This window comes from Lytechinus variegatus, chromosome 1 (genome assembly GCF_018143015.1).
Source record: "Lytechinus variegatus isolate NC3 chromosome 1, Lvar_3.0, whole genome shotgun sequence".
NCBI lineage: Eukaryota > Metazoa > Echinodermata > Echinoidea > Temnopleuroida > Toxopneustidae > Lytechinus > Lytechinus variegatus.
This window is the reverse complement of record NC_054740.1, coordinates 86,514,454-86,539,047: the sequence shown is the minus strand read 5'-3', so window position 1 is coordinate 86,539,047 and position 24,594 is coordinate 86,514,454. Positions and strand designations below refer to the sequence as shown.

Genomic DNA, 24,594 nt, shown 5'->3' with positions numbered 1-24,594 from the left:
TCATTCGTGTGTGCTTGTATCACTCGACAATAACACTAATACGCCTATTGGTTTGTTTTTCCCTACTGTTTTCATCTTAACAGATTAAATGAAATATACAAACATCTCTCATTACGTCCTAAATCGATAGGACGGGATGTAACTATTGTCTTCCCTTTTTTCGACTATCCAGTTTGAAATTCCATAAGGTAAGCAGTAATAATAATTTACATGGTATATACCTACAGAATATTAACATCTCAATCCAAGATCACAGGAAGACATAATCATCATTATATACACAATAATCAACGAGTCCCCTGTCTTCAAACTGAACATACCGCATTTGTATTAAATAAATGACAAAGTAAAGGCAAAGTGTGAATAGAAGTTATTGTGTAAAAATATCAAGACTGGCCAAAATCTGAGGAGATGAGGAAATAAAGACTATTTCATCTAGCCGTTGTATTATCAAAAGATCAAAGACTGATTAAGATAAGTTTTATTATAAAACACAATGATAATCGATTCTCCATAGTACGCAGGTACATGGGGGAACATTACAACAATATGTGTTTTATATACGTCTGACCCTTGGTCATTGACACTATACAACTTTTCAATTTCAATACAATTTAATCTTTTATTACAACGGTATTGTATATTTTACAAGGTCGGATGATGTAAAGATTAAAATGGTTGACAGTTATACATTTCATATTACAAAGATTGATAATTTATAGTTATTTAAAATGAGACACCCGATATCAAAAATATGCACTCTTAAAAAACATCTAAAGTAAGGATATCATTATACATTAAAATTATGATTATTATGCTTTTAAAAGGGAAGCACGTCAATAGAATGGCAATTTCATTGTAATATATCAATATTTCCTTTAGGAAGAAATGTATTTACACAAAACAAAGGAATATACACATTCGAATGTGGAAACTGTGTTTGTGTGCTTGTAACAATAATGGGATATGCATATATGAATACAGTTCCAATTGCCGTGTTGTGATCATGTAAACTATAAATGAGGCAGATGTATTCTCCCTCCCGACTATTTCCTCCTACTTTCCACCCTACTTCAGTCGATTATCAACTCATTCCTCCTCTGGAGTCTTCTCCAATACGATCACTGTTCATGCTGTTATTGGTTCCTTGTCGTCCATCATGTCCATATTGTATCTGCCACGGATATGATCTGCCTCTTCCCTGCAAGTAGAAATAGAAATGACCACCAAAAGAACCAATGGTGAAAGTGAACACTTCTGTGACTTACATACCTTTATTACTAGCAAAAGGAATATCACTGATCATGCTGATGATTGATACTCAAAATGATGTCAAAGAATTCAATTCCTTGTACCAAAATGTAAATTGTAAAGTTTAAGAAACCATATATATTATTCATAAAAGGTTGAAATTGGATTTAAAAGTAATGTATTTCAAAGACGACATTGTCTTAAAAATGTGTACTATAAGAAAAAAAACAAAAAAATAATAATAAACAGGAACGCGTAACTTCGGTAGGGGCACGTGCCCCCCCCCCCCCCCAGCTGGTTTAATAAAAATCCGAGGACAAAGGAGAGAAAGAGGGAAAAGTATTGAAATAGCGGGAAAAGAAAAAGAGAGAAATGTTGAAAATATTTTGTTATATATTGATGAAACATTATGTGCTTAGGGCCTATGTTTTCATCACTCCTGGCGCTCACATTGTTCGTTATCCCATTCCAGAGTATTAAATAGAACTATGCGCTTTCAAGTCGATATACTAGTAAACTATTTTCCCTCTCGCTTCGATCGTTTATTATTTTTTTATGATTACTTAAAATTTGAACATAGATCTGAAACATGTTCAGTTCACGTTCGCAGTATTGCATTTGTGAAATATGTGGGCTCTTCATGAATTCCTCAAATGTCCATATAAAATTTTAGCTCGCTCTTCGTGCTCTCGCTTTATTTTATTATTAAAATACGTATGCTCTTAGGAATTCCTGCAAAAATTCTTTTAAATGTCCCTTTTCAGGACTGTCAATGAAAAGATGTCCTTAAAGTGTCTCTTTATAGAATATTAAGTATACCTGGATATTGAGCGCTATTCGCGCGCTCAGTTGGTGTTGACACATATTTTTTGTTTGTGCCCCCCCCCCCATGATGTGACTCACAGTACGCCACTGGTGATATTTATGCTAAATATCATATCAAAATCTATCGCAAAATTATATTTAAAAGGGCTAACGTTTTCCCGTATAGCCTATATATACGCCATGTTGTACCCACATCAAAATGGTTGGCTCATTACATCATTGTCGGTTTGTAATTCTGTATTTATTTTTTTTTATTTTGTAGAAGATTTTATTTTTAATAGGTGAGAGTTACGATTATGACAAAGTAATCTTCAAATTTGTCTGTAGTAAAAAAAAAGACTCCAACAGAATATGATACATTATTATATTTAAATCGTCAATATCTAATTATATTCTACTGAATTCTAAGCAAGAGAAAAAGTAGTTTCGAGTATCCGTTTCGTACAATTTATGATGTTTTTCTTCCTCTTGTGGTTATAACAAAGCTGTGTTGAACTTTACAATTATAGGTTTCTTTGAAGTATGTATAAGTATTTGATCCACACTTCTTTCAATGTGTGTGAGGGTGTGCTTGTTTGGGTGGGTGTGTGTATGTGATATTTTTAGATGTGAGTCAATCAGATATGGGAGTCATGGCCGTACGCAGCGAAATTTTGAAAATTTACATTTTTTTACTAAAAATTTTCACAAATTCACCAAAAGTATGCAAGAAATAACTCGATTCCACTTTCAAAAAGACAAAAGCGCCACAATGAAAAGCTCGGTCGCTTTCAAGTTTTTCCAAAAAGTTTACGTGTGCTACCCCCCAGCGAAAAATTTCCGCGTACCTTGCATGTATGGGACCGACCCGTTTAACGCCACCACTCGATAGACGTGACCAGGGCTCGAACCTCTGCATCAATGTGTTACTTCCCCCCACATCGCTGTTACAGATGCATGCCACAAAGCCAAGTTAATGTTGTTGTTGTTGTTTTCTTGGGTTTTAAGGAGCCTACCATTTAGATATAAATATATACGTCTATAGGTTAAGGATTAAGTAGCCCATAAGTAACCTTTAGCCAGGCACTTTGTGCTGTAATTTTCCCAAACATGGCCGTCACTGAAATTTTGAGTGGCTTGGCGAAAAATCTCATGCAATCACAACACTGGCTTAAATCCTAGTGGGGGGGGGGGGGGGGATAGCAATATATTGACCTGAAAATTCAAAATTTTAGGGATCCCCCCACACACACCAAGGGCTCTGCATACGGAGGTTTTTAACCATACAGGTACATAATACTACCATTTTCAGTAAAAGGCCTATAACGATTTTCTTGATGGCTATAAAGTGATGAATTGAACAAAATTCATATTTGAAATATCTTTTAGATTGTAAGGGGATTATTAAGACTTAAAGTCTATAAACGATGAAATTGTTAAGTGTGTGCATTGTTGTTCCTAACTTGCCTCTGTGTTTCATTAACGGCATATTGATTTGATCAGTCATCAGTCAGTAACTCATCGTACACTTCACTTAAAGTTAATATTGTACATATTGTCTCCCGCTTCTACGGAGATGCAATGATTATGACCCCCCCCCCCATTCACGCCTGTGTATTTTGTTTTTTTTTTTTGTGATTAAAGTCATAGCCATATCTAAAAGTATTTTGTATCATACAATTCATAAGTCGACGTATGATAAGTATATTCTAATGATGCAGGGGATATAACATTGGGAAGAAGCTGAACGTATGGATTTGGTCATGGCCAAAGTCTTGTAAGATTTGATTGAGGGCGGGAGCAGAGGGACCACGCGAGAAATTTTGCTTTTTAAAACTCAAAATTGGGCAAATTGGGCGCCTTGATCGCATTTAAAGATGAATCCACGCATCAAAAGTGGTATAGTAATCATTTAATGATTTAGTTTAGTTAGTTTCTGTCTTGAAAAGTGTGGGGGAGGGGTGGGATGATTGTACATATAACCACCCCCTCCCCCTGATTTACGCCCGTTAATCACAGGAAAGATTCAACACTGACATAATAATAACAGAAGAATTAAACGTTGAATGTGGATAAAAAGCAATGAAGAAAGACAACTGTCTTCGAAAGTACGAAAGGCCTATTCAGCTCATTACATGAGTAGTCCGACGACGACCAAATCTTTAGACAAATTGCATAAGTTTTGCCTGAAATATAAAAGTTCAAAAAAGTAAAAATACCCTCTTTGAACAAGTTTGAAATATGAATAGTATATAAAATAAATATAAAATAAATATTCTGCTTTATTGCAAGTCGTGGTTGGGGAAGTCCAAAATAGGCTTCAAATACCAGCTGATTGCGAAAATTCTATACGTCACTACTACTTGATTCCTACAGGGAGGATTGTAATAACCTGGAATTTCAATTCAGACAATCATACCACTATTCATGCCTAAAATAAAGCAACATTTTTTTGTGTGTGAACCTACGGAACAATGGCAAAATATTGTATACCGTAACCGTATAATACCGTTTTCAGTAACTCATTACTCTTTAGTCCGCACTAGGCCCACTAAAATAGTCCGCACCACAAGCGGACAGTAACTCTATAGCAGATCCGCGCTAAAATATTACTACTTAGTCATCGTAATGAATATTCATGACAACGTGCACATTTTTACACCCGCCCCCCCCCCCCCAAAAAAAGAATGAAATAAACTTTGAAATTCAATAACATCGCTACTTTTCAGATTCTGATGGAATTTTAAGCATTTTTCTCGGTGAATTTCACTCTCTTTATTAAGATATAGTTATTTTCAGCCCTGAGTACCCATTTGAAACGCAATTACATTAACTCTTACTTGAGATTCGTCATGTGTTTTGAAAGAAGTTTCATCTGTTCATTTTTCCTTTCTTGTGTTGCGAGCTGGACTTTCAACCCTTGCTCCACATCACGTGTACAACACTCAGTGTAATACACATCAGCACTGTTGCAAAATCTAAGGGGAAAAAATGAATGACTGGAATGATGAGAATTTGATGCGTTTGCCATCAAAAATGTAAGATTTTGACCTTAGTGAAAAAAAATTGATACTTTCCCGATTGTTTCCGACAAATAAAAATTAAAAAAAATACGGTTGTTGGAATACTATTGTGCATTATTTCATATGCCAGATTAGTGCATGTACAGTCAAGTATAGATTTTAATCGTATTTCAGGAAATGTTGCACACTTTCTTTACGAATGCCTCCGAAAAGGTAAGAACTATCTTCTGCTCACATTACCAGTCCAAGATGCAAAAGTGATTATCATAATAAGGGCATCTTTCTCTTTATATAAGACCTATAGGCTATCGGGGATCGTGTTTGCTCTTCCTCCATCTCCATTTATATGTTCTGGTTCCGGACACCAAACTGACCAATAATATAACCATCGGTTTGGAGTCGGTTTTGGAGCTGTTCCTGCATTGTTATGTAGACTCGAGAAACGTCTGGACATCATAACTTAACACATGGCATATTCATATTAGTTCAATAATGATAATAATAGCAATAATAATAATGATAATAATGATACATTTGACTTTATGGCGCCAAGAACATGAAGAATTTAACAAAAATATCTTCGGTGTTTCGAAAGAGTCAGTTGTTTGTTATTATGTCAAGCAATTGCTCAAGCTATCAGAAAACACTTTTGCTATCAAATAACACTTTTGAAGCCTTCCCGTTAAAAAAAAATGCGCATGTGTGCGTGCGTTATAGAAAGTTTATTGAACTATTTAAAACTCAAGACTCTTAAAAGAAAAGGTGGAAAAAATGAGAAAGAGAAAGTGCGTATTTGTCAATCTCCCAATTTCGCTAACACGCCCTTTAAAATACAGTATCGATGACACTTGTACCCACTTATATTAAGCCTGTATATAGCTTTGGTAAAGGGTCATATAAATGTGATTGATAATCGAATATCATCTCATATGACAGTCTTACTGAGCGTAGAGACCGTTAGATATTTTTCCAACTGCACTTCTCTGAGAAAATTTGAAATATTCAAATCTTGGATATATAGCGCCCTCTCTCGGCAATGCTTGTTTTATTTAAAAAAGGGCATTCAAGCACTTAACTTATAAATTTAGTGATTAGATATAGTCGATTTGACATTTTCCGAACCTAGAAATGTTCTTTCCAATGAAGTTTTTTTCTTGATTCGTGTTCCTATGGGGTCCTAGAACAAATTCAGCTTGGTTGCCCAAAGTTGCCGTTTGGGCAATTTTGCTAATTTGCATAAATCCAAAATGGCCGCCAGATGACATCTTGAAAACCTAACTTTTGAACCCTGTCCACAAAATGATGAGTATATGACTCTTTTTAGGGGTTTAGAGATGTGTAGAACCGATTTCTGTAATCATTTTTGCAATATAAAGTCATCTTCAGGTCAAATCAAAGATGGCCGCCATATGCCATCTTGAAAAATTGACTTTTGTTCCCCTTTCCCAATAAAATGAGAGTAATACTTCTATTTAGGGGTTGTGGTGTGTGCAGAATCATTTCTGCTTTCTATTTTGCAATGTAATGCCATCTTCAGGTCAAATCCAAGATGGCCGCCCTTTGACGCCATCTTGAAATATCAATTGTTGACCCTTTGCCCCAGAATCATGAATAATATCTCTATTCATGAGTCATTTGGTATGTTGATTCAATTCTTTCAGTTATTTTGCACATAGGTAATCTTCAGATCAAATCCAAGATGGCTGCCAACCGCCATCTTGAAAAAATTACTGTCCGAGGCTTATACGTGTTATAACTAATGTAAAGGAAATTTCAGTAAGAATACTCATTTCTTTTATTGATTCTCAAGTTCAAGGTCAAGGTGAAGTTACATCTTAGATGTCAGATTTCAACATCAATTGCTCAACTTAGAATTAATCCTCTTCAGGTTTGGGCTATGATCCATTTGGAGTGTATTTTTTTTATATTTTTTTTAAAGGTCCATCCATACCTCTGTAATGAAGAGGTTTTTTTAGGGTCTTATTTGAATTTGAAAGTGATTTATCAATATTGTTTTCTAAATCAATGTGTCCAATGATTAGTAGGCATCAGTTCGCCTTAAAAGACGATGGTGTAGCGCTAGGCCTTACATTTTCGAGAGTGGCAGTCTCTATAGCAAATTTTACAGATTGAAGGAGGATGGCGCTGAGACACGTTTGTATAGAGATGCTGCCCTATAGCCTTCTCCTAGGCCTTTGGTCTGCCAATTTAGCATTCGTTTTTTCTGACGTCTTGACCCTTGTACTTAGTAGCTCTCCATAGAATGGCGACTATCATCTACACCTCGTAAGTGTTAGTGTCTATGCCGGCAAGTTTTATGTCACGTTTGCAGGTGTCTTTATAACGGAGGTGTGATCTACCGATGGGGTGAAACCAATCACACAGCTCACTTACCAAGAAGGGATTCGCCAAGGTTTCATGCGGCAACATGCCAACCACCTGAGGTGCCTTTGACTAAGGAGCGAGAATAAGCTTTTGATGCCAGCACTTACGCTGAAGGGCTCTGTATTTTTCACTTTGTCCTGCCATTTTAACGTGCATGATACGTGCGAGGCAGCTGACATGGAAGGTGTTTAGCCACTTTTCTTGGTCGGCGTACGTTTTCCGGACTTACATCCGTGCAGGAGCTTGGCCATGACTGTGGCAGATTTTACAATCTTGATGCTTTTATGCTTGTCCTGTGAAAGGGGGCAAGAGACATATAGTCGGTCCAAGGTAGGTGAGAAGTCACACAACAGAAGAGTGTGTGCTGTTGATATACATATCTGGAGGATAGTCGGTGTCTTCAGTCTATCAGGATTCTTGACTCTCTCAAAGGCTGATGGGTGATCAAAACCCTTACATGCACAGGACAGGCAGCTGTTATGTATGACTAGGTCTTGATATGACTCCCACTTCTTGAGAGACAGGGGCGACATAGTTTCCTTAAAACATTTCACGAATGAGAACAATCGTGACCATGGAACAGTCTTGGGGGAGCCTATCTTCTGCAGGAGGCTAAAGAGCGCACTCCTGCTGACCAAGTCAATGGCCCTTGTCAGAAGGAAAAAGTCCAATAATGATTATAAAGGAAGTAATAAGTTCACTTTTTTTTTTTTTTAAAATTACGGAGAAATCACTTTTTGATTCAAATAAATACTTTAAAGTCATTTCACTGGAAAAGTATGGTTGCACAGAAAAAAAAAGGATCAAAACTCCCGAAATTATAGCCCAAACCTTGAATGGTTTCATTCTAAATGACGGTTAATGACGAAACCTATCAACTGTCTGACCTTCTTAGACATGACTTGACCTCGAAGTAAAAATGGAGTGATTAAAAGGACTGAATCATTTTCACTGAAATCCCCTTACATGAGCTCCAATACATAACAACAACCTTATTAGGGAGAGCATTTTTTCGAGGTTCAATAGTCTCGGAAGTAGCTTTTTTTTTCTTAATATGGCGTTTAGTGGTCATGTTGGATTATTTTGACCTGGAGATGATATATATCTCCTATATTGTGGAGCGTTGTGGCCAGTGGATTAGTCTCCGGACTTTGAAACAGAGGGTCGTGGGTTTCGAATCCAGCAATGACGTAATTTCCTTCAGCAAGAAATTTATCCACATTGTGTGCTGCACTCGACCAGGTGAGGTGAATGGGTACCCGGTAGGATTTTTCCTTGGTTGCTTTAGCGCCTATTAATATGGCGGGCTCAGCTATAGCCGGGGTAATAATATGATACCAAGTTTCAAAGCGCAGTTGAGTATATGCACATAGTAACTGCGCTATATAATTGGACATATTATTATTATTATTATTATTATTATGTTGCAAAATTATTAACAGAAATGGAATTTACATACCAAAATAACTTACGAAGAGAGGGATTTATTCATGATTCTTGGACAAAAACTTGAGAATTAATAAAAGAAATGAGTATTATTACTGAAATCCCTTTACATTAGTTCTAACACGTTTTTATAAGCCTCGGAAAGTAATTTTTCAAGACGGCGGTTGGCAGCCATCTTGTATTTGATCTGAAGATTATCCTTTATGCAAAATTACAGCATAAATTGAATCAACATCCAAATGACTCGCGAATACAGTTATTATACATGATTCTGGGCAAAGGGTTCAAAAGTTGATATTTCAAGATGGCGTCATATGGCGGCCATCTTGGATTTGACCTGAAGATAACTTTATATTGCAAAATAGAAAGCAGAAAGAGATTCTGCACACCCCAAACCCCTAAACAGAGGTATTACTCGTCATTCTGGGGCAAGGGGATCAAAAGTCAATTTTTCAAGATGACATCTGGCGGCCATCTTGGATTTGACTTAAAGATGACCTTATATTGCAAAAATGATTACAGAAATCGGTTCTACACATCTCTAAACCCCTAAAACGAGTTATTACTCATCATTTTGTGGACAGGGGTTCAAAAGGTAGGTTTTCAAGATGGCATCTGGCGGCCATTTGGATTATGCAAATTAGCAAAATTGCCCAAGCGGCAACTTCGGGCAACCAAGCTGAAATTTGTTCTAGGACCCCATAGGAACACGAATCAAGAAAAAAACTTCATTGGAAAGAACATTTCTAGGTTGGTGTATTGAGCTTATGAGACTGTCAAAGCGACTAATATCCAAAAGTTACAAAGACATATCTTGAAAGTTTCAGCCATTCCATGACTTGGAATAGGATTTAATTGAAAGACAAAAACACACAGATATTTTAATTTGATCGGGTAACCGATCAAGTTAAATTTCCATGTAAAATTGCAAAATTTATCCTGTAAAAACACATATTCATTTCATATCCTCCACATCATAACTGTTATAGGGCATATCCATTCATATTAGCTAGCAATGAATTGGAATAGTGATAGGTGCATTTTGGTGGATTTACCAAAACTATACACAAGCTTTAAGGGTTAGGACAAAAAAAGCCACAAAACTCACGCTTCCACAGCCTCGTAGCATCGTTTCTTCACGTCTTCGAGACAAATGAGAGAATTTTGTTGTGATGACGTAAGATTCTCCAATTTACTTTCAATAGAGGCTCTGATCCACTGTCGAACTTGAGTGAAAAACACCCCGGCTGCCGCCGCGATTCTGCGCAGTAAAATATTACGTTCTTCATCGGTTTCGACTGTGATAAAACAAAATGAGAATTAAGAGCGCACTTAAAGGGCAAGTCCACCCCAATCAAAATTGATTTAAATAAAACAGAAATCCAACAAGCATAACACTAAACTTGACATCAAAAATGGATGTAAATTAACATGATTAAGAAAGTTATGACATTTCTAATGTTTGCTTGATTTCACAAAATAATATATGCACATCCTGGTCTGTATGCAAAGCAAATGAGGGGACTGATGACATCACCAGCTCACTATTTCTTTTGTATTTCATTACATGAATTATGAAAATAATATTCTAATTTTCTCCTCATTATCCTGTGAAATAAAGTTTTATTCCTCCCAGAACAAAAAAGTGTTATTTCCATCAGTCGATAATGGTATTAAAGCGGAAGTATTTTTCAGGGGGGGGGGGCGTGGAAAAGTTCTGTCTTAATGTGGTTGGATAGATATACAAATTAATCAGAATGGGGAACATTTTGATGAAATTGAAATAATGCAATTTCAATAAATAGTGTGATCCGTATAGTCAACATAATGAGATCGACGATGATGGTTTTCTTCAGACGAGCCGAACGAGGCACCACTTTGAAGTTCGAGTAAAAGACAGCCGCATTGTAGGGCCTACATTATATGGGAGAATTTCTGTAACTCCCCTATCATTATTAAAAAAGTAACATCTTTACTTGTATTTCACGAGACCAGACACATTATGGAAAATAACCGTCTTTTGCGTTTAGGACTCTTTATAACAATAAGACACATTATGGAAAATAACCGTCTTTTGCGTTTAGGACTCTTTATAACAATAAGACACATTATGGAAAATAACCGTCTTTTGCGTTTAGGACTCTTTATAACAATAAGACACATGGAAAATAACCGTCTTTTCCTTTTAGGCCTATATATTTACAACATTCTCGACTTAAAGTGAAATTGCAACTCTTTAGGCTACAGTCGAGCAACAATATTTTCGTGAACTAAATTGTTTTATGGCTAAAAATAATTTCCGATCATGATTTGCAGCATCGTTGGCGTCGCAAAGACGATTGATAATTATACCTGCGCTGATCCTTCTGCGTCTTGAAGCAAACGATGACCATACAGCTCTCTCGGTGATCCCTGTTAGCGCCCTCTGGAGCGCACCCTCTGGAATCTCGGCTTCTTCTTCAAGCTGTTTCATACGAATTTGAAATGCCCTCGGTGCTTGATGGGGGAAGTCTTTCATGTGTTTTTCATACAATTCTGTGTAGAGATATAGTTGTGTAATATTTACTTTTCATGAATTGACCAATCTCTTATAAAGAGTCATAAGTATTAGCAAGTGCATTATCCTCTATACTTTCCTGCCGGAAACATTACTTTTAGAAAGAAATGTATTGTCTTTGTCATGATTCTAAACTTAAAAAAGCAATTTTCACTTTAGTAGGCTACATAGTACTTCCCAATATGTTTCAGACCACAATACACGTGACGTGCTTGAAATTGTTGGTGTGTGCTTTGAAAGAGGCTTAAATATAAACATGATAAAGGAGATCATTAACCCATTCTACGTACAGACATATTACACTGTTTCATATACATTATGTAAGGAATTCAATCATGGATAATTTTTGGTAATTTGCTGTCCTCTGGTTTTGTACACTTATCGATTTTATTGGCCATATAAAACTATACAATTAAAAAAACGCAAAACAAATATATCAAATACTATTGATGGAAAAACTTTAAGTTTTATATCGCCAATAAAATCGATAGGCCTACAACATCAGAGGACAGAAAATGGCTCCCAAACTATTCACTCACCAAGGATACCAAATGAGTAGTCATCACAGACCTTTTCCGTAGCGCGCTGAAACTCAGCTAGCATCTTGCGATACCAATTCATGAGGGCGTTCTATTTTAAAAGAAAAAGACAGAATTTTACGTGAAAAAAAGCTCCCGATCACCGCCTCTCTTTCTCTCCCATGACATACATTTTTCAAGTACTCCTTTTTATGCATGAAAAATGCGGTTGTTATCATAGTTATCTGCCCCTTAAAAAAGGGATAAATTATGTTTTTTTCTTTGACTACAATTCCAATCAATGAAAAACGCTCTTTCACTCTCTAGAAAGACGATGGTAAATTTCCTCAGTAAATTATAATCTATCATTTTTAAAGTTGACCTTTTGAAGTAACTGTACTAATTAACATTTTTGGCCATAATTATTTAAACCGATTTTTTTTTCCTTTTTTTACAATAGCTATAGATATATTGTACTCACCTCGGCGTATCTATGAACCTGATCTTCCTCAAATCTGTTGATCACGGAGCTCCTTTTCAAGGTCTGGGTCATTTTCTTACTCACTTCATTCATACAGTGCAATACCTACGATCAAAAATATCATAAGAATCAAACGTAATAAGAAGGGGGGGGGTGCTTGCGGGTCATAGACCCCAAAAGTTTCACGTCCAAGAAAGCAAGAAGGAAAGGAAAGGGAACGAGTAAAGTATTGTCATTTTGTTTATTCAAAAGGTCATATTTTTTACTCCCTCGCTTCGCTGATATGTTTTTGGTAATTATGCTTCATCCACCATATCAAGGCAATGAAAAATTTGGACTCATTACGCCCATGAATATTGTGAAAAACTACCCCAATGCTCCTCTAACACCAACGGTCCTCATTTATATAACTTTTCCTTTTCATTTTAATCCTCCATCCCCCCCCCAAAAAAAAAACTCAAACACGCAACATATAAATGTTAAACCAATTTCTTTAGGGATTCATTTGTGTTAATTACTATCTGATGTGGTTGATCAGAAAACAAAATTAACAAGCTGCTTTGTAAATCTAAAATCTTTTTAATGATCGTCTTCTAATTACCCCAATACACTAAAAAAAAAATTGGGTAAAATTTAACCAGCACGAGGGTAATTATGTGTCCAATCAATTTGGGGCAGTATTTTACCCAATGCGGGAAGCATTTTGTCCAGTAAGGTAAAAAAAAAATAGCATCAATTACTTTAGAACGGGCAACAATTTCATAACACTGGATGAATGATGATGTTGGTTGGACACAAAATTACACCCATGGAGCATTTTCACCCATTATTTTTTAGAGTGTACATTTCAAAGAAAAAGAAAATTGAATTGTAGTAAGCTGAATAATCGTACCGATTCAGAGATCACCTTCAAAGCGTTGTCTTTCTTGTCATCGCTTTCTTTTACAAACTCGGCTCGTTTTATCTGAAATAATTCTAGACTCTTCGTCATATTGTCCATGTTTACTCGGCCATCTGACCTGGAAAGATCAGGGACAAAACTTTAAATATCTAATTACTCCTTAAGTTGGAAATCAATTATAATGCATCTATCAATCCCTAGTGGACTATGATCCTCCCCTCCTCCTCCTTACCTAGACCCTCAAACTCATTCCATCCTCCTCCCCTACATGCATATCCCCTACCCAGTCATGTCAGTTGCTGATATAGCTTTTTGCTAATGGGGTTCGACCAATTGGTTTGACCATGGTCCTACAATAGATGAGCTACGACGTACTCTCGTCAACAGGGAACAAGGCGCCATGGGTGTTGGAACTGATCCCATCTTCCCATTTTTTGAGGGGGGGGGTCAACTTCTAACACTCCACTAGAGCCACCAGTGCTACCACAATCCGTCTTCCTTTTGCTTTTATTTTGTCTGTATTATTTTGTATTTTCATTGAATAATTACTTCAATTATTGGTATAAAGAAAATGAGATACATAATGTAGCAAATAATACATAATCTTTTTACAAATAAAAACATTGACAACTTTTAAACTTAACACTATATATTTTGGGGAAACACTAACAAAATATCATTTTTCAAAATTTACTATTCGTTTTCTTTTTACATACTAATGTATTAGCCCGGTATTATACCATCGTGCGTTACTTTGAAACTCCATGTCACATTATTTTTTAAAGAAAATAATGTCTACTAAGTGTATACTCTACAAATATGTATCAACATACTAAAAACTCTTTTTGAGTTTCAAATATTCACAAAAAACATAAAAAGAGATTTCCCCCAAATACACAAACACAATAGTTAATAAGCCTTTACGAATTTAAATATTTAAAAATAAATCTTACATCCGTTTCTGGATCTCTGCAATAACTTCTTCAAGGCTTTTGAAGCACTGTAATAAGATCTCTTGGCATGTGTCTCGATTGATTTTCAATTTGGCAGTCATACCAGAAGAGGTGGCTCTCTCCTTTAAATTAAAAAAAAATGATGCGCTTTGAGAAAAGGTTCAACTTACAAACAAAAGATAAACACTCAGCATAACTAGAATAATGCGGCTTTTTCATTATTGCAAATGTTTATAGTCAACATTGTCATAATTTGATCGAAGTCAAATTAGCATGTAATTTTAATACGGATAATATCGAAATTGAAGCCGTAAATTGAAGCGAATCAACTAAAATAACGCAAGGGTTCTTACGAACTTCTACTGGCGGCACAGAATCGGGTCTGTTAGCTGGATAATGCTGCCTCGAGCATGCGCAAATGAATGAAACTCCTTGCTCGGCTGAGCACCTACCAAGATGAACAATATTTTCTATCATTTTGCTCTAGCGTTTTAATCATTAACGCGATTTTATTCCGATGAGTGCATGTTGACAAGCTATGTCCGTTTTTAAGGCTATTTTTGCGGGTTTAAACACTTATTTATTATCAGTATGTTATCAAATAATTTATTGCATCATACCAAATATATAGCTTTCTTGTTAGGCAATTACTTGCATCCCATCCAGGCATCCAGTCTATATAAGAACCTTTACAATGTACATATCTACTAAAAATAGTAACTCCAGTCATATCTTTACATTTCTATTCATATTATTTTTCATCAACAGAACACACAATATGTACTGTTATTTTGATCGTCATTGCATATAAGTTGTAACTTTGCCATTCAGTGGTTTTATTTGATGTTCAGCATGTTCAGCATTGTTGCCATTGAATGCTGAAGTTACAGGAGTAACTTTTATGCAACGGAGCAACTTACCTCTATTTTGGAAATGAACCTCTTGAAATCTTCTCTTCGCTTTTCCCAACCTTTGACCAAATACTCTGGAGGAATAGAGAAACATTCGAAAACGAAGTAACAAGAAAACTGACTTAAAAATCGAGTGTATCCCCCCCCCCAAAAAAAAAAAAAGAATGGAGGGCATAAAAGAAATAATCATTATGTTTTATCAGATAATTTTATCACACTTATAAACAGTCAGTTGCCATTAGTTCCTAGTTAATAATTCCATTATCATGCAATCAGGTATAAAGTATTGCTGTTTTCAAAAGAGGGGATGTCCTAATTTTGGATTATTATGATGCTATAGTATAAGGTACAACTGCACGAGGCCTTTCAAACCTATCAACAGTTCATTATTTTAGCTAAAGTCAAATACAATCCGAATGAAGAATGTGCACAAAATATTCCAGGGAGGGGTAAATTTTACTTAAAGCGTTCGCATGTGATGGAGCAAAGCGAAAAGGTTTATCGAAAGGCGTGTTTTTATTCATTAATGTTGCAAGGGAAGGATTTTGAATATTCACTTAACTTTTTTTATAAAGAAAATCGATTCACATGAAGCTTCTTTTTTTTTTGTATAACGTGGACGGAAACTGCCCCATCCCACTGCCTCCTTCCCCTTATTACAGCCATGTGCATGAGGTCAATGGATAAATAAATGAAAGACAGTAAATACAGAAACCCCGAATTCGTCATCAGATTTTGTAAGGATTTTGTTTTGTGGAAACATAAATGACAATTGGCCCGAATATTTTCACCCACTAACCTTTCTCGCCAATAGCCAAATCCAATGCTTCTCTACCAGAATAAAAGAAGCATCTTTCCTGTGCTTCTTCTCTCGTACTTACGACATCGAGTTCTTTCAGCATACCAAACACTGAGTCGACGTGTCGGGCTTTAACCTGCATAAACAAAACTTAACAGATGACTAATGAAATTATCCCCGTTCCTACTTTTACTTTGGGGGACATCATCACAATTTCTACAAGTACATAGACCTATCGATATTTACATTCTCAATCGGTGGCCTTCTCGAATTCGTTCCATTTTTTTTTAATTAACGCCCCCCCCCAAAAAAAAAAGAAGTAACATTAATCAAAATTAAATGGATCAATGAATTTATCAAAAAAGATAATGAATCTACAATAAAGCTAATAAATCTATACAAATTGCATGTCCCCTCGGGCCCTGGGAACGATTTTCTTACTGGGGGTGCTGATGTAAATTTGAAAAGCAAAAAAAAAGTTTAACTACAAAATGTAGGTCATTTGGGATACATTTTTTTTCTTCATTTTTACACATCTTTCAGTATACCTGGGTGTGCTGCCTATGGAGAATAATACACGCAGCACCCCCTCCCACCCCCCCCCCTCCGCATTTCTTTTAAACGATTCTTTTGATTATACGAAACTCTGTTTACCTCTTCAGGGCGTCTTTCTCTCGCTGCTAAGTCCCACTGAGTGTAACCTACAATGATGTCAGGCTTAGGAAGACGCTTGCCTACTTCGACAAAGTGATCCCGTTCCTGTGAACATGGTGAAAAAAGACAACTGAAAATATTTCATCCCGGTATGACAAACTGTCAATAATGCACATTGTCATTTGAACTTTTGTATCTTTTAACTGGTTACTATAGAACAAGTGAAAACAAAACTTGCACGTTCTTCTCATCTTTTCCATTTTCAAAGTGGAAATATACACAAAATAGTAGTCCAAATGAATCAACATAATATAAATTTTCCTCCAATTTGTTCAAAATCGTAAATGTACTTTTTTAGAGTCTTTGCTTTCATATATTCATTTATATTAAAACAGATAAATTTCATTTCTTAAAAAAATGAAGAATAAGACTTATGCTTGTAAACATACTTCTGGTGACATGACAGTCTTGGGATTCACAATAAAGACATGGACATCTGAGTCTGCGCAGAAGGTTTTCACCCTGTCACCGAGCTCTCGACATTTCGTGATACCTGGGCTAGATTTACACGTATATGCATGTAAAACAGAATCGGGTAAAAAGGAATTAAGTCTAAATATTGAATATACACCTTTTTATACGTTTTGAAAAATAATCATAAAATATCGAATTTAAGACTTTTTCTATCAAATCATTATTGATGGCTATTAGGATGGAATGAATGAAATACCAGTAGAATATCTATTTATACCTATTTGGAGGGTGTATTGACTATACAATGAAACTTTGAAATTAAATTCATATCGATCTGCTTTACATGAGAGTTCTGTCGAAAGTATACATATAAACCATATTATACAGAAATGAAATAATCATCAATGACCAATTAGTGACAATTGTTTTCAGTGAAGAAATCATAAACGTTATCAATACAATGACGAAAATTTCTTGTTACACCCTTTTGAGTTCCAGTTCTAATCCCCTTGATTTTTTTACGAAAGAGAATGAACCGTACCAATCCATGATCTGAAGGTCATAATTCAGAAGGTTGTCGTTTGTTACTTCGTCACCTGACAAGTGTATTTCTATGAGATAGGTCGCATCCAAAGAGCGAATCGACTTGGCGTCGCACAGATCTTCCAAGGCCTATAGTTCACAATGAATATACAGAATCAATAATTATCTTACACATAAAGTAAAGATTTGTACCATTTATATATCCTCAAATGGGAAAAATGGGAAAGGAACTGTCATTCCATGCCAAGTGCTGAACAATATAAAATATTAAATGATAGGTAAATTTTGCGGTTATGACACCAGCGACTCATTAATGCACACAGGGCATTAACGCATAATATTATAAACAAAAAAATAAGAAACTTTATTTTCCGTTCAAGTTGGATGATTGATTTTTACTGCCTGGGTTCTCTGATATTACTTTCGGATTATTCTTTGGTCGAGTTTGGCTTTTAACAAACCTCTGAATCGAGAGGCTGTCTGTCTTCTAGGAGCGAATGAAGAGACGCTTCTTTCTCCCTACACTCGACTTCTCTAACAACAAAATAAGAAGGCGTTCGTGGGATGTCGTCATTTTCATTGTCCATTGTTGAGTTTGTGCTGCAGTTGCTGACGAAATGATTTCGTTCTTCAGGACATGAGGCGCCTTTGCTCTCAGAAACAATACCCATCTTCTCGATCTGAATGAAGCAGCTTGTCGTATCGCCCATTCCCGATGGGAGAAGTTCTCGGCCAATCATGGCGTTCAGGGTAGTTGTCTTCCCGCTACTGGTTCTGTTTGGATAACAAAAATAACTTAAGAAGATAAAGTATAAAACAATATTTGATCAGGGAATGGTATTTAAGCAAAGCACCGCTCTATCACGGGGATGACGAAATTTGTCGGATTTTATTCAATCTGTAATAGCTCTATGGTTACATTGTACTTGAACTTTATTCATTAATCATGTTAATGGCAGTAATTTAAAGGGATAGCCCGGGCTTGAAATATTTATATCGTGATACATAGAGCATGTAGAGTAGAATTCACTGAGTAAAATGCTGGAAATTCATCAAAATCGGATAACAAATAATAAAGTTATCGAAGTTTAAAGCTTAGCAATATTTTGTGAAAACAGTCGTCATGAATATTCATTAGCTGGGCTGATGATGTTACATCCCCACTTTTCGTTTTCTTATGTTATTACATAAAATCATTTTATTTTCTCATTATTTCATACTTGTGTGAATAATATGTTTCTCTTATAATGAAATAAGTTGCAGCAATGAATATATAAAGCACTAAATCAGTTGTCAATCCAAGTTTTCTAGTTCTTGGAGGGACAAATTTGAATAAACCTAATTTCATATAATAAAATACAAAAGAACAAGTGGGAATGTGACATCATCATCAGCCCACCTAATGAATATTCATGACGACCGTTTTCACAAAAATATTAAACTTTAAAATTCAATAACTATTATTTATTATCCGATTTTGATGATTTTTTTGATTTTTTTTTTTAATTCTACTCTATTTATTGAGTTATAAGTATTTTCAGCTCGGACCATCCCTTTAAAAGAATTACACTGTACTCACCCTCCAAAGAACGCCACTTTCATTTTCTTTCTAAGCAAGTCACTCGTGAGGCTCTCGATTCTCCCCTCAAGAAGTTTCATCTTCTCTAACAACGATGATGGGTCTATATCTTCATAAAAAATGGAAATAATAAAGTAATTGATGAGATACCCATTTACCAAATCTAGAACAACCATGTTTAATTCGTGGATATATCATATGCCTACAAAGTAAATTTATGCACGTTTTAACAACTATATCACAATGAAATCCATTTACCATTATTATTATTACCATTATTGACAGTAATATTTTGTTCGAATGACCAAAATAATATATATATTTTTTTAATAACAGATATATGATTATCTTTTAATAAGTTTGATTTGAAAACGTGAACCATGATTATTGGAATATCCCAAATGATTGGTTTTAAGTCCACTGCTTTTATTTTTTTTAAACAATGACTTACAGTTATTCAACATTTCCATTTGATTCGCAATACGAATATAGATATCTGGTACCTGCAGATATTGTTATTGATAAACAATAGCAAGTCCAACCCCAACAAAAAATTGACTCGACTGAATACAGAAAAAGCAATCCAGCATAATGCTGAAAATCAATATCAGATGTAAGATAAGAAAGTTTATAATACATATAATTTTCGCAAAACAGTTATATGCAAATCCTGATCGATATTCAAATGAGGGGACTGAGGATGTCACCCACCCACTAACTAAATATTTTGCATTCTTTTAAACGGAATATAATATATCTTGATACTGTACTCTTCCGGCCATTTTAGCCTTTATAAAAGGCAGCGGAAAATACAACCAACTCTAGAGAATATATAAACATACATATATGTACATGTACTAATACATGTGAATACCTATATATGAGGCTGTTTATTATTTTGTTGTGTGTATATATTCAGGCTTATTTTTTAGGCTGACTTTAAAGTAGTATGTCGCATAATAATGTATAAATGTATATATGTAAATAGAGAGGAGGTGAAAAAAAAGAGAATTAAAAAAGACAACAAAACATAATATATCTGGATATTATATTGGGAATTCCATATAGATACCATTTTCTTTCTTCTGTTTCTCTCGGATTTTTAATAAACCAAAGGTACGGCAGTACAGCGCTTATAAATGCTTTCGAAAGACACTTTATTAAAACCAATAAACTAACACCCACATCCATGAAAGGAAAACACAAGCAGGAGTACTAACTGTTAAATCTAACAAACGATGTTTAAACAAAATACTCATAAGATTTGAATATTACACAACGCCTTTCCTCGGTGAATCTATATCTCACAAACAGTGCAATATAACAAAATCGAATGTCGAGAGCTGTACAAGGGAGGGTGGAATCCCTCTCGTTTAGCCTGGCGGAAATCATCGGATATCGATGGATAGCGCCACCTCTACACTAAACTCAACCAACCAACCAACAACTCATAAACTGGGCGTTGTGGCGTGCGCTTGTAATCCAAGCTACGTGGGGAAGTTACAAATTGATGCAGAGGTTCGAGGTTCGAACCCTGGTCACGTCATTCGGATGGTGACGTTAAATGTCGGTCCCAGACGTAAATAATAATATCTGATTGATACACGTCTGACAAAACTCAAATACACACACACACACACTCTTTTCATAATTGTGAACAAGGATTTGATTTGATCGCAAAGGGTTGAATTAGGGAGATTACCATTATTGCATCAAAATTGAAATGTTCTACTATAGAATATTTCGATAAGATATAAAATATATTGTGAGTGTATGACATCATCGACTAAATCATTTGCATATTACCCATGCGAAGCGAACCATTTTTTTTACTTTCTTACTTTTTTTCACCGTTCTGCATTTTTTTATTTTCTCTATATATTTGTTTAATCCCACTTTTTTTTTTTGGGGGGGGGGTAAGTTGTTCTTTAATATCAAAATTAGGCTAATTGAGTAACAGTGACCAAGGGCTGGTAATTGTTCATGGCCAGTGCTGCAAAAAACGAATTATGATGCTAAAACTTATCTATTGGAACTGCACTTGGGGGAATCCCTTTTTATGACATCTAACTCCGACGTATTTGCAGTTATTGATATTTGTGTCCTTCCACGTAGGCACATGTGACAAACGATTTGCATGTGTTCTTGGAAGACGGGAATGCCCACACCACTGAGACGCAATATGCACCCGGTTGGGGAATTCCCGATGATGTAATTATTTATGTCAAACAAGATGTACTAAACTGTATTCGCGTGTGTTGTGATGAATTTTATATCGACGACGTCATTAATGGCTGACTAATACAAACCATGTTCACAATAATGGTGGTATAATAATAATAATAATGGATTTGTATAGCGCACGTATCCACCTTGCTGGGTGCTCAAGGCGCTCCTATATTACCCCGGCTAAACCTGCGCAAAGCTTTTAGAGGAATTACTTCCTGCCGGAACCCATTATATTAACTGAATGTTAATGAAAAATCATCCTTCCTATTACGCCAATGAGGGGCTACAATTGGACTGAGAGGGAACTAACAGCAATGAATAGATTGAATAATAATAATAATAAGGACAGGGGTGAGTGTAAATGCTCACCATCACAATGAATTAATACAGGCCAGCATAGTGGCGTAATGAAATTTGAGGGGGGCTAGATATGGCGTATAAGGTAAAATTAATTAAAATCTTGCGGGAGAGCGAAGCATACAAGCAAAATATTCGACAATTTTATTACAAATATACAATTTGCAATAGATTTTGAAATAATATTCAGAAAATCTTTCAACCTAATTTTTCATTTCTATTCTCCCTTTTTATCCTTGATCGTGTAAAATAGGGGAGGGGGCAAGTGCCCCAAGCTCCCCCACGGCCCCATCCCTACGTCACTGGGCCAGCATCCATCAGTTCCATTGAATGAAATGAATATACAGAAGAGTGATCAGATTCGCCAGGGTTTTGCATGTGACTTGTCTAGATCACTGAACTACAGTGCGTATCACAACAAGTTTACACTTAGAAATAATGCTGTAAAATTATACATTTGTAATATCCTGAAGCTTGTTTACACATTTAAACATTGGTACAGATCCCCTTAAGCAAATGACGATATAATTGTCAAAAAATCGTTCCGCTTGAATGAGCACCACTTGCTTTTTAAAAATTCGTGAAAAATGATTTGCGCAGAATTTAGAAATAGTAATGTGAAGAAAAGTAGACGTTAATTTGGAAGAGCATGGACTTTAGCTAGGATGATTGATTAAAGTAGGGTCCATGATTTGAAGATATATTTTACCTTTTTGCTTGCTTTCTAGCTCAAAACACTTCATACAGCGCCATTACACCCCCCCCCCACACACACACCCCCTAACACACGCCGAGGCCATCGTGATGATATTTGGTTTACACGGAGCTGTGATTAAAAATGACTCAGGCTTAATTTCAGGTTTGTTAATCATTGTCAAGCTTGGGAAAGGTGTGGAGAAAGGAGTATGGCATGAAACATGAAATACATATGGTCCCACTTTGAGTGATAAAAACTTTATAGTGAAAGAAATACAGGAGATGTTTGAAATAAACTTTTGTTTACAATACATTCAATTATGTCCTCAGATCCAGCTGGCACAAAGGGTAAAGGTTCTGCTTACCTGGGGTTAAATGTTAATTTGGTGGCAAATTTATTACAAAAATGTTTGAATATTTCTACTTTATTCAAATTTCCTGAAAACGAAAAAGAAATGTATGAAAAAATGTCCCACACGGTCAGTTTATTTGCGCCCTTTTTTCCTGGACAGAGCGTGGAAATGAGCATTTATTCTGCGCAAACCGATTTCTGCGCGCTTTACAAAAATGGACCCAAGAAATCAATATGTGAAAAAAATGTCCCCATATTGTCTATTATTCCATTCCTTTAACTTTTTTAAAGTGATAACTTTTTATTGATACGCACTGTATATACCACTATCATTACTACGTAGTGGCATGGAGCTGATTTGTTGATATTTGTTGATAGCTCCATGGTAATGGTATATGGTCTCTATTCACTGCGCATTTCGCAACCGATCAGCCCATGGGGAATCCCCAGAATTTTTTTGACGTAGGCAATATAACAACTCTTTTTTTTAAGCCATGTTTATCATCTATAGGTTTTCCCCAAGGGCCGCCCAAGGGAGAAAAATTTGTTCGTTCTTATTTCATTTCGATACGGGACTTTGATCAATGGCCTGTACCACATCAGTGTTGGGACTCTTCACCCAGTGATCTTCATCATGTTCATTAGTAAATGCATCGGAAGTGTTCATATAACACTGAATATTCAAATACAATGATATATAGCATATTCAAATAGAATGATATATAGCATATTCAAATAGAATGATATAAAGACACTTAAACAACTTTAAGCGATATCGATAATTTGAAAAAGTAATGATTGAGCGATAAAGACCTCATTATATATCGAATATTGAATAGGTTTCCGAATAAAAATCGATATTTAATAAAATTTCAATACATTAGGTAAGAAATGCTGCAAGATAAAAATGGAATATCGATGATAAATAAAGGAATGTGTATAGGCCTATTGATAAAGATATCTTTATATATTTCCTTTTATAATGTATATTGCTTGAAAGTGGAGGGGGCTGAGCCCAAAGTGATTAGGGCTGACCATGCACGTCTATTGAAAAAGTGGGGGTGAGCGCCCCCCCCCCCCTGGTTCCCCCGGACCCTGTGATATATAGATTCATAAAGACATAGACCTCACTTGCGTTTCTTGAATTATTTTTGTGGTTCTATAAAATGTATTCATGAAAAAATTAATCTGGGCCTTGTCTTCAAATCAGGAACAAGTATAAATATAATGTTTAATGGCAGAATAAAACTTATAGTTAATTGTTTATAATGAAAAGGCAACGATTTGTGAAAAGCAAAGCAATAATATTTTTGATAATTCGACTGTTACCAGGATGGTCGAGATGCGAAAGTACAATGCTCACCTACGTCATTTTCAGGTTTCAATTCTTCCAGCTCGGATTTTATTCTCGTAATGAGATGACCGGTGACATCATAGATTAATCGTTGCTCTCTCTTGGCCTTGGCGAACTTTTCGAGATGAGCTTCTGACGAGTCCAACCTTGAAGTATCCATCACTTCTTCCATACCTACCTTTCTAATCATATATCATTAAAACTATCATTGAACCCCTGATTTGGGGTTCAAAAATTGAATCCTGCGGTTGGGGTTCATTTTTGCATCCTGCAGGTTCAAAACTGCACCCTAAATTTTAAATTGAACCCCTAGGGATGCAGTTTTGA

The 24,594-nt window shown here is 35.6% G+C and overlaps 1 protein-coding gene across 2 annotated transcripts; it reads right to left on the bottom strand.

Annotated features, from left to right (window-relative positions):
* Positions 1–273: 273 nt before the first annotated feature.
* Positions 274–24,466, bottom strand: LOC121426395 (transmembrane GTPase fzo-like). 2 transcript variants are annotated; one of them, XM_041622686.1, is made up of 16 exons: positions 24,277–24,466; positions 19,280–19,388; positions 18,162–18,474; positions 17,699–17,829; positions 17,133–17,241; positions 16,684–16,788; positions 16,030–16,165; positions 15,240–15,304; positions 14,320–14,441; positions 13,358–13,484; positions 12,466–12,570; positions 12,006–12,096; positions 11,262–11,444; positions 10,018–10,207; positions 4,896–5,033; positions 274–1,201 (listed from the first exon to the last, which is right to left on the bottom strand). In XM_041622686.1, exons 1-16 carry the CDS (start codon positions 24,455–24,457, stop codon positions 1,129–1,131), a joined length of 2,178 nt encoding a protein of 725 aa, XP_041478620.1. In that variant the 5' UTR covers positions 24,458–24,466; the 3' UTR covers positions 274–1,128. The 2 variants fall into 2 exon arrangements, with proteins under 2 accessions (XP_041478620.1, XP_041478629.1); XM_041622695.1 differs by lacking the exon at positions 4,896–5,033.
* Positions 24,467–24,594: the final 128 nt, after the last annotated feature.

Coding starts and splice junctions, on each gene's coding strand:
- LOC121426395 (XM_041622686.1), bottom strand. CDS start 24,457: ATGATTAGAAAGGTAGGTATGGAAGAAGTGATGGATACTTCAAGGTTG. Junction 16,166..16,683: donor GAGAAAGACGCCCTGAAGAG/GTAAACAGAGTT, acceptor TTGTTTATGCAG/GTTAAAGCCCGACACGTCGA. Junction 11,445..12,005: donor CTACTCATTTGGTATCCTTG/GTGAGTGAATAG, acceptor ATCTCTACACAG/AATTGTATGAAAAACACATG.